An 11600-nucleotide genomic window follows, 5' to 3' on the forward strand; every position below is an offset into this window, starting at 1 on the left:
TACTTCTTCTACGTATCACAGAACCACACATTAAATATTTTCAAAACTGTTTAGTTTTTAGTTTAAATAGTACAATTAGAACAATGAAGAAAACAGATAATGACATGAAAAAAATCAAGACTAAAATCCAGTCAGTAAAATCCAGAAAAGGCTATTCACACCACTGGGGTAAAAAACCCAAACAACAGCAACACCACAGATACCCATATTTTCTACATTCTCAAACCACCTGAAGAGCTCTAAAGAATGCCCAGTTCCCTTAGCAGAAGCATTGAAGTGCAGCACTACTTTGCAAGAGCAAAAAAACATTTATATTAGATCTCACTAACCATTTAAAGGGGGAGAGGGAACCTAAGTCTGGTACCGTTCTGTTGCCAGAGCTCTGGAGTCTTTAATTTGTATTGTAATAATGCCTGCAGTGCGTTAGCCCATGCTTAAACATCCCCAGTGCAGGATACCAGTTGCTTTATGGCTGTGACTCCAATCTAGTAGTAGTACAGCAAGGACCTGTGAAAACTTATCCTGGCTTACAAATCCCACTCATGAGCCTCCTTCTATGTCAACAGGGACCACCTCAAATCTGTACTGTCCACAGTTCAGTTTCATGGTTTATAACATGAAGAAACTCAGCTCCAAAGCAGCTACTTCATGGTTTAAATCCAAGATTGTGTAATTAGCAAACAAAAGTTAGACTCATACTGTGAGAAAATACATCAGGCATAAACATATAGTCTCTCCTTCTCTAAACATAGGAAGTTATTCAAAAGACAAGGGGGTGGTGGGAAACAACTAGCCACAGCATCTAGAGACCTTTTATCCCATGCCACATGAAAAAAGCTGGACATTAAGTAGTCTTCCAGAGGAAGCATTTAGTTCCACAATCTTCACTGCAGGTCTGAACAAGTCTGCAAGCCTGAATAGCAGACTTCTCCTCAGAGACTCATCAATACCGCCTTTCATCCACTCAATCATTAAGTGGCCACTCTACATACTCAGCAGCTATTTTCTAAACCCACAATATTTCAGCTGGACCAAAATGAAGATAATTAAAATATCAGGAGGCAGTCAGTCAAGTTAATACCTACACAGAACAGCCTCAAGCCAACAGTGTTGGTAATGTCACCAACACCACTGGGGTCTCATCACTTCTTTCTTTCCAAGCAAGCAGAAACCCTAATTTCTGACCATCCACTCAACACAATCTCCATCCCACAAGCAGTCATAACAACCTCCAGGACTCAAACTACTAACAAGCACTTGAGTTGACCAGGAAAGTACCTACTGGGAGAAAGGCAGCAGCCAGGTGCCCACATTTTTAATGCTTATTGACCTTTGTCTCATGACAGACAGTGAAGTGCAGGTATATGCTTAATGCAGGCTACTCTCTTTCCATTTTACTCATGAGAAGATAAATAATCCCTCTCAAGCTCCAAATTAGACCCTTGGTTTGCTCATGGACAATGAGCATCCATGTGGTTTGCTCATGGATGGTATTGTTAGGAGACATCCCAAAAAAAGCTTTATTAACAAAAAATTTGAAATTATGTCTCTATAGAGGTGGCTTCAGAGAAATTACAAAGCACACATGTGACTTTTGTGGCAAAAAAAAATATATATCTCATGCTTGGGTGAGAAGTATGATGGCAGTTTATGTGGAAGAAAGAATGAGAACAAATGTGAATCTTTCTGTACTATCAACCAAGTATCTCTAGTTAAACACTCATCAGCAGCATTTTACACACAACACAAGCTCATTCCTGCAAGAATGGTGTGTTAAAGGATGACTGTACTCCAGCTACCATCCTAGAATTCAAATCAACTACATATCACTTATGGTTGTTGACCAGAAGAGTAAAAAGTACAGAGCTCACAGAAAACCCCACAAGACACAAATTCCTCATGATCAACCAGCTTATGGTTAAGATGTTCCAGTCAGGCTTCCCCACTAAAAATGGAGAGAGGTCTTGTAGTTTCAGTTCCAGGAGAGGAGTTCAGGACACTTCTGTTGAGAATTTATCAGTCATCTTTAGATGTCATCTCTTCTGCCTGCAAGCATCGGGTTATCACAGGGGTGAGCAGCAACACGTCTCAATCAGTAAAAACAAAGTAGTGTGTACATGAAGATAGAAACCCATTATACTGGGAGCTTAAACAACATTCCCTCATTAACTCCATGTTGTAGATGCACCCAATTTCTTCTTGTCCTAGGGGGAGGGAGTAGAAGTCACTAAACCTGCAGCCATAGCTTGCCTTTCTGTAAAATGGGAGCCATTCTTTGGAGCCAAGTCACCCAGAGAGCACTTTGAAGATGAAAGCTGCTATGGTCTTAGCCACAAAGCTACCAGACATTCTGTCTCCAATCCTTCCAAACATCTTGGCATTCAAGGTATCTCAGCCCAGCAGGAGAAGTCAATCAATGTCCTGAAAGGTCAGCATAGATCCCAGCAAACAAAGCAGTGCTTTGCACCTTACAGTATCAAGGCAGAAATAATTTTCAAATTGAAAATGTACCCTTGAAGAGGAAAAGGCATTTCTATATATGTAGCCTAAAGAGACTACCTTATTCTGAAGGGTAGCCTCTTTATGATACTGACTCAAACTTCTCTGTACTCATCTTTGCACACTCTGAAGTAAACCAAAAAGCCTTCTTAGATATAGTTCCTATTTTGCTCCCTGCTTATCTTCAAGATCAACTGTCTTTGGGTAGACCATGAACCTTAAAAATGTTCTTCAGAAGTTGAAAACACATAGACTACTATGCTACAGAAGATGCTGTTTACAGATTCACAAGTATACTCCATCAACTCTTGCAACTTCTGTCCTTAAAAAAATAAAATTAGCTTCTCACGTATTTTATAACAAAGATTTGGGTTCAGTTCATGCACACTCAGATCTCAGGTAGGAAGCAGCAACCTCCAATGAATATCACCCTCTGTTAGGTATTAACCAGCACTAAGCCCATAATTACACAGACTTCTTGTTCTCCAACATTTGTTCAGTCAATTGTGTTTCATGCAGCACTGCACAACTCCTTCCACACTCAGAACCTCACAAACCTTATTGTGTAGCTCTTGGCATCCTGCCAGGTCCGAAAGGAGAACTCTCAGGAGATATTAAAAATCCTTGTTCTGGGTATGTCACAGGATAAGCCAGCCCAGTACACACTTATGTAGCAAATGTTCAACAGTTGTATAAATTGTTAACACTCACACAAGAGTATTTGGATCAAGAAAGCATGTGTCCCTAAAAAATAAACTACTTGTGACTAAGTATGTTCCCAGCTCTGCCCTGTTGCTTGAACCTCAGTGTCTGGGCAGGCATGCAGAGGCTCTCTTCTTGCACCATCTTTCAGCCTTTGCTGCATGTCAACCCCTCCCCCTCTGAGATGTTCACAGAAAGATACTGCAGCTGCTTGGAAAAGGCAAGAATTTCAGTGTACACAAACCAACTGCCTGAGCAAGCAGGTTGTTGGGAGGCAGAGGGATAAGAAATCAGAGCAGCCAGCTATGCTCCAAATGCCTTGGTGGTAAAACCTAGAGGAACAAAATATATGGGAAGAAAAGTTCCAAATTAACTCATTTCAGACTTCTTGTGAAGGGGAAGAAACACCAGTTTGCTAGGTTTGAAAGAGATATTTGTCCTAAAGACTGCTGTAAAAGGGGCATGCCAGTGCATACATGGCAGGTGTGCTTCCTCTCCAAGCCTGGACCTACCTGTCTGTTGCACAGAAAATCACAGAGTGCTTTGGGTTGGAAGGGCCTTACAGATCATCTGCTCTAACCCCATCCACTAGACCAGGTTGCTCAGGGCTCCATCCAACCTGCCCTTGAACTGATCCAGGGAGAGGCAACCACAACTTCTCTGGAAAATCTGTTCTCAACACACAGTAAAAAAATTCTTGTACCTAATCTAACCCTGCCCTCTTGATTGAAGCCATTCTCTCTTGTCCTGTCACTACATGCCCTTGTCAAAAGCCCTTCTCCATCTCTCTTGCAGACCCCTTTTGGTACTCAAGTTGCAATAAGGTCTCCCTGGCTCACACAGCCCCACCTCTTAAATCTGTCAAAGTCCCTCTGGATGGCATTGCTCCCCTCCAGCACGGTGACTGCACCACCCAGCTGGGAGACATCATCAAACCTGCTGAGGGAACACTCAATCCCACTGTCAATGTCACCAATAAAGATGTTAAACAGTGCCAGTCCCAGTGCATGACACATTTGTTTTTCCTTACAGTAGTTATCATCCTTAACAGCTGGATTGAAACTAACCCTTAAAATCATCCAACTGAACATTCCTAATCTCCACAGAGATCTCAAGCTTCAAATAAAGCACAGCTGGGGAAGAGCTGTTGCACTAGGACATGTCACGGTAAAATAAATTTGCCCAGGTTCTCTGGTACATGCGTGCTGTTCCTTGGACTAACACACACAGAGGACTTGCAGCTGTACTTGCTGCAGTAACTGTCTCAGCAGTTCTATTTGTTCCATCAAATATTTTTTCCTCAGTTTATATTATTTGTGTGAATATCACAAGGCCATCCCTTGTAAGCAAACAGGGCTACCAAACAAATAACTCTCAATCCTTCATGTGGCCACCCCGGTCCCAACTTCTACAAAAGCAAATTAAAATGCTGCCTCTCATGGATCACCTTCTAAAAGCAGCTTAGAGGGTGCAAAAACATAAATGTTTCTCATGCTCATATGCTCATGTCTCTCTTCTGTATCAACCAAGAGTTTTGCATAGCTGAAAGAAAATGTGCACCACTGCCTAGTCCAGGAGTCCCAGCAGCTCCTCTAGAGTATTATAGTAGAGATTAATGATTTATTACTGATTTTATTGTGCTTTCAGCTAAACAAATAAAAATAAGGCACATCCACATATAATAAAAGTTTATAACTGTTCCAAAAACTCACATGTCTGTTGGGAACCCTGTTTCAGGACAATACCTGCACATCCCTCAGATGCAGGGAGATGAATGAGATTAACTGGTAATACACACCTGACCCATAAAAATTTAGTAAATCCTCTGACTTGGTATAAATGAAGTCACAGACAACCTGTGTTCAACCAACTGCTCATTACTCATCTTCCTCCCATGCCCACCCCCCAGGTGTCAGGTGCTGTACATACACAGAAAGCCCCTGCTCTGTCAAAACACATGCTGGCAGAAGAGGCAAGACAAATAAAGAGAATGCTAAAAGCCAAAGAAACACCATCAAGCAAGTGATGAACTACAAACACAGCCAATTTCAATGTTTTCAGAGGCGGTGGTTTTTTTCTTCAGGATAGCAGAGAACAATATGATTAAAAGGAATGTAAAATCAACTCAGAAGGAAAAGAAGCATTAAAGATCTGCTCTGCATGAGAAGACAAGTTCTTTTGAAACCCATCTGCAACAGGCCCTCCCAAAAATTAACTGCAATGATTTGCTTTGCACTAAAAGAGATATTGAAATTAACAGCACATTGCAGCATCTCATTTCTCAATTGCAAGAAATGAGTTACAAACCATTCAGATCAAATACTCCCTTCCCACAGGGAGCTACAGAAAATTCGCCGCATTCAAAAACAAGTCACACAGCATCTGCACATAGCACACAGGACTCCTCCTCTGAGGGTACATTTTATTTTTGTTTTTATAAACTGTAATTGCTTTGAAAAAGATCTTGCATAAGAGTATAACTAATTGTAAGTGCCACATGCTCAGTGATGTATTGTAGGAAACATCAGGGCTGTGACAGTGGACCAAAATAAGGATGGGATGGGCACACACGCTCCCACCTTTATGCTTGTTTAATCAGGTCCTGAAATCTCAAAGCACAGAAATCCAATTCTAGAGCACAATGGCCAAGTTCAGTTCTCATTGTGGACTTTACACAAACAACCCTGTCATCATGTACACCACCATATTACTCAACAAATCTGACCCTTGTTTGGCATGGAAAAAATGGACTTCCTTTGTCAGGGGACTGAAGTTCCAGATGTTCTGTTCAGACTGGAGGAGACTGAGGGGTGACCTCATTGCAGTCTAAAGCTTCCCCACGAGGGGAAGTGGAGGGGCATCTCTGCTCTCGGGTGACCAGTGCCAGGACCCAAGGAACAGCATGAAGCTGTGGCAGGGGAGGTTCAGGATGGAGATCAAGAAAAGTTTCTTCACCCAAGGGGTGTTTGGGTAATGGGACAGGCTCCCCAGGGAAGTGGTCACAGCACCAAACCTGACAGATTTTAAGAAGCATTTGGACAAATCACTCAGGCACACGGTGGGGTTGTTTGGGTGTCCTGTGCAGTGCTAAGAGTTGGATTCAATGATCCTTGTGAGCCCCTTCCAACTCAAAATAGTCTGTGACTCTGTGATGTACAATAATGTAGTAGTAGTGGTAGTGATGTACAATAATGCAGTACAATGGGATGCTTATGAACTGTTCTTACATTTACACAGTAACATTTCTCCAAATCACTTAGCTTTATGCTGAGTTTTTTTGGAGCAGGTTTTGTTGAGTATTAGACACAAAAATATTTTTGATAGAGGGTGGAGAGAAATTTGGGGTTTATGGAGAAAACATTAAATGCCATTCAAGAGACCTCAGCCAGCAAGACACAATCTTGCTGTCAAAAAATGTGATGTGTTAAGTCACACTGACATATATTGCCCATATGAAGTTTCAGATCTAACAGAGTATATAGAGATAAATGGAAACAATCACATTGCTCAGAATTGTAATTCCAGTTCCTGTAACCTTGGCAGAACCAGGCAGAGCTCAAAATTAACAACAAGTACACCTGAGCCAGTTCTGTGTTACTGTGAACAAAGAGAAAAATCAGTCCTCATGTACTGTATCTTCATCACCTCAGCTGCAGCACCCATCTGCATCCACTGGCAACACTTCAGAGTAATTGAAGCTGTTGATTAACCCTACCATCTTTATAACAAAGTTTAAGGTAGAGCAATACATATGATAAAAGAACCTGTGAACCATTTGGTTAAAAAAAGGCAGATGCTGCATCAAATCCCTCAGCACTGCAGGGCATGTGGGGCCTTGATCACAGCCTGCCATGAGAAACAGGCACGGAGAGAGCACTTGGGGATGCGTGGGCAGACCCCTACGCAACATCTTCGAGATCCTGCCAGCAGCCTGCCCACACAGATCTGACTACGTGAAACAGCACTTAAAATGCTAATTTTCACTTTACTACTAAAGGTATGATTAGTTGAAAGGTTCTGGTTAACTATCAAAAAAATAGCTACTTTTCCTTAGAAATTGTTGTGCTCCTTTGTGCACAATTCACAAAGAATCCTAGTGCATCTCAGTAGTACAGCATCAGCTGCATCAAATCGAACTACAGGTAAAAATTCTTTGTTCTACTCATGCTAAATAATGAGCAGATTTTTTTTAACCATAACAACCACCATGCTGCTAAAGATCTGCAGCTATTCCTTCCAAACCTCCCCCTTCAGTAATTGCCACTTCACAAAACAGGTTCCACTACTATGGAGCATTAAGAAAAAAATATTCACACCTGTGCCCATCTCCATACACTCATGTCAACATGTTTTCTGATGAGCAGCATTCCCATGCAAGTAGCAATGTGTAGAAGAAAAAAAATGAAACAACACAGAGGCCCACTGGTTTAAGAGCAAGAAAAACCAAATGCATCACTTATGAAAAGAAGGAAAGAATAAACATACTCTGTGTCCCTCTGTGATGAAACCCAAAACCACACTTGATCTGGAACAGAACATCTCCTGCCTGTTCCCTGCACTGACCACTGAAATTATTCCAGAATTTGTGATCGTTTCCTGCTTTTGGGGGGGGTTTCTTTTATTTTAAAGTGCAGTCATTATTAAAAATCCAAGGAGGTTGAGAGCTTGAGGACCACCACTGCCAGGTCTGCAGCATTGTCTTGACAGATATACACAGACTCCCCCCTCCTCTCTGCAACCTGCCTGCTCTTGACAAGCCACGCTTTTAATTAAATGTCTCCTAAGATCTGTTGAGAGGAACGTGCATATGAACATTTGCCAAAAAATAACTTCTAGTGCAAACAGCTTCTCCACCCTCCCCAAAAAATACACTAGAAGCCATTCACCTCTGCCAGGCTCCCTCTTAGAGCAGACCCTGTCCTCCAATACTACCTGGCAGTTCTTTCTCCCGCAGCCCTCGCTGCTCACCAGCCCCGCATGAATTAAAACACCCAGAGAAATCCCATGCCCTGCCTGGGAAAAGCACAGCGTGCACGGTTGCCGCCTTTAAATTACGGCAGTCCCCATTATCTGACACGTCCCTCAACATCTCCCGACAACTGCATCCTTCCCAGTCGGCCCTGGCAGGCAGACAAGCTGCCCTTGTCCAGGGGAACACTGCAGTATTCTGCAGTACGGCCGTGTGCCGGAGGCTGGGCGCCTCCAGCCCCGGGCTTTGGGGGAGACATGACGGGCAAAACACAGCAACGCATTTACGCTATTTACTTCCACGAGAGAAGGGTGGGAGGCACCCGCTCACCCAAAGAAAACCCTGCAGGAGTGCCCTTGGCTGCCAAGGATAGAGTGGGAGCGCCTCTCTCAAAGGGACCCTTTGGCAGAGACGGGATCAGCACACTCAGGTTTCTGGTGGCTGGTGGAGAGACCCCCGCACTTGAAACCTTTGCATCCATTCACAGAAAAAAAGAAATGCCACCTCCACGAGCATATACAGCGTGAAAATAATACCACCCTGAGCCGCAATTTTAATCCAGGCACACATCAACTTCTGAGCATCTCCAGGCAGAGATTTTTTTTCCATCGCGCCCATCAGCCTGGCACCGAAATGCTCACACTGCCCTTCCGAGCCCCACCCCACGGCTGACATGCTCCGTGCCCGGCTCCTCCGCACCACGCTCCCGCCCCGCTGCATTCATTCTGCTACCGATCTGACAGACCACACCAGGAGAGAAAAAAGGAGAATAAAAATATTTGTAAAATAAAGAGGCAAATCGCTGACCCTGGTGCAAGGTAACAGCTTGCATGTTTGAGTAGGACAAATAGAGAAAAGAAGGAAGGAGGAGGGAGGGAGAGGCGGTATCCTGCAACCAACTCGCAAGCCCCAAATCCTGGGTGTGAAGCCAAGGAATCCCTCTGCCCTGCCAGGCCGGTCCCGCCGGCGGGGACGCGGACCCAGCCCCGGGGCAGCGTCCCCCCAGCGCCGCGGGGAGGTCGCGCCGCCAGCAGCCCCCGATGCGGCTGCACCGCCCGGGGCGAAGTTTCACCGGGCCAGGTGGGAAGACGCTTCCCCTCCCCTGTGCTCCCCCACACACCTCAGCCTCTTACCTTCATGTCGCTTATGATGGTCTGGAAGAGCCCTCCGAGCGCACTACATTCCTTCTCTATCACAGCCTCCATTTTCCTGGCTGGAGCTCACAGGAGGAGCAGGATTTCACCGCTACTGCTGCAACTGCACTGCTCAGCTGGAGGAAAACCAGACACCCCGGGCTCCCACCTCACCCCAAAAAAAAAAAAAAAAAAAAAAATGGAGGGGGAGAAGGAGAAGGGGCAAGCAAACTGATGTAGGCAACGAGAGGAAAAAAAAAAATACACCCCAACACACCTGAACCCCTGTCTGCCTGCACCTCTACAAGGGGATAAAATCCAGCGCTACTGGCGCCTCTCTCCTACACGCACCTCCCCGGCACCCGGGCACTCAGCACCGAGCGGGCACTACGAGCCCATGCGGGAGCAGCCACAGGCCCCATCTCCGCGCATCGCGGCCCCGGCCCCCCGCGCCTCCCGGCACGGCAGCGCTCAGGGCAGCGGGCGTCCGCGGCGCTGGGCGAAGCGCACCCCGAAAAAACAAGGCGGGGGAAAAAGATCGGTGTCTATTAAAAGGAATCGAGCGTCAAGCCGGTGCTCGTGGAGTAGCCTGGAGGGGGGTCTCGGTCAACCCCAGCGGACCAGACTACAGCCAAAGCACCCGACCCGCTGCCTGCTCTCTCCGGGAACAGCCGCTCCGCCCGCTCGTGCCGCTCCCGCGGCGGCAGCGCCCGCCCCCGCCCGGCCCCGCGCCCAGCGCCCCGCCCGCCCCGTCGCGTCACCAGCGCCGCCGCCGATTGGCCCCGCGCGGCCGGTGGGCCGGAGGCCGCGGGTTCGCGCCCCGCTAGGGACGGGGCCGCCCCGAGCACTCCGCTGGACCCGGTCCCGTTCCCGTTCTCCAGGGCAGAAACTGACTTGCATGTTTAGCATTCGGCGAAGAAACTGTTTTATTCTGGTGACGTTCTCCGAAATGGCCCCAAGTTCGGCTGTTTCTGGTGACAAGCCGCCTGAGCCCCCCGACAGCGAGCTGAGAGGCCTCGCAAAGCTGCAGCCTGGGGAGTGCAGCCGGCAGCAGCTGTGAGGCTGCTCATTCATCCTCTCCCACAAATGCCAGACGATAGGCAAGACTGTGAGAGTGGGTTGTGTAAAACGTGGGGGTTTGAAGTAATTCAGTTTGCACATTAACTCTGCCAGATTTTACAAAACATTGTGGTCAAAATCCCCTGTTTCCGCACGCAGACAGGCGGTGGCTCACACCGTGCACGATTGTGACACTGGCACATGGCGCTCACACCGAGCGCACCGAGGGTCCGGGACTCTCCCGTGGTGTGAATGGAGCATTGCCTGCATGGTTTGAGGGGCAGAGCTCCAAAGGTCCTGCTGCTGCTCCCCCCAGGGAAATCACACACCAAGGGAACAGCACGGGCTGTGGTGTACGAGTTTTACTATGAAACTGCTGTAGAACCAGGAACATGGATGTACAGAGGAATAAGCCTTAGACCTTGAGGGAGGTTCAAGGGTCTTTCCCTTCATACTCACAGTGGTGCATGAACAACCACAGCTAAGACGGAAATTTAGGAATTTGAGTTATTGAAATTTACCTTACAAACTCTGCCTGAGAAAAGCCAGTGTCTGTGCCAGTGCATTTTGCTTCATTTCAGCCAGTACCTAGGTAGGTGCCCATGAGGAATCATCCTCTGTTACTGATCTCTGAGGGAAAATGCTGGGCAGGTGCCCTGTCTCCAGCAGGGCCGTGGCAACACAGGCTGCCGCAGTAATTTCCCTCTGCTTTGACCTGCATGGGTCCGAGCAGGCGATTCATTTGGAGCTCTGCATGACCCTCATTCCCAGAGAGCCCAGCAAATGTCCCCAGTGATAATGACACTGCTCATCCCAGGCCGAGCTCCAGGTGCTGTCGCACAACCAGCGTGACAGCGTTCCTGTGGGACACGCTCACAGCCAGCAATCCGGCAGGGAAAGTTGGTGGCCTACTTTGCTTTCTTCAGCCACCCCATTTCTGGGATGCTCCTTGTTTTAGTGCAAACAGTGCCTTGGCTAACCTCATTTCTGGAAAGGTTTCAGAGTGCAACGATGCGCATGGGAGAGGAGGGTGAAAAATCTCCATCTGCAAGTAAAGCTGTTGTTTAAGGACTATATTGATACTGTAGTAAATAAATCAGGGCTGCCTGCTCTGTGGCATGCAACAAGTCTTCATACAGTGTTGAAAGAATATGCAGGCATAAACAGAAAACTTATTAATTTTAACCTAATAATTTTAAATCTCAATCAGTTATAACAAGTAAGTTAGGCATACAATG

General features: G+C 46.4%; 1 protein-coding gene across 16 annotated transcripts in view; it reads right to left on the reverse strand.

Moving 5' to 3' along the window:
• The window catches only part of MTSS1 (MTSS I-BAR domain containing 1), a 126063-nt gene extending 115847 nt beyond the window's left edge, over nucleotides 1-10216 (reverse strand). For 14 of the 16 annotated variants that reach the window (XM_077188868.1, XM_077188817.1, XM_077188851.1 and 11 more), the window contains exon 1: nucleotides 9304-10016. In XM_077188868.1, the coding sequence (XP_077044983.1) occupies nucleotides 9304-9375 (72 nt within the window). In that variant the 5' untranslated portion in view covers nucleotides 9376-10016. Of the gene's footprint in view, nucleotides 1-9303; nucleotides 10017-10197 lie in introns of those variants that run through there. The other 2 variants (XM_077188801.1, XM_077188794.1) reach the window with 2 other exon arrangements.
• Between the last annotated feature and the right edge of the window lie 1384 nt (nucleotides 10217-11600).

Source organism: Agelaius phoeniceus, chromosome 1, assembly GCF_051311805.1.
Source record: "Agelaius phoeniceus isolate bAgePho1 chromosome 1, bAgePho1.hap1, whole genome shotgun sequence".
Taxonomy (NCBI): Eukaryota; Metazoa; Chordata; class Aves; order Passeriformes; family Icteridae; genus Agelaius; species Agelaius phoeniceus.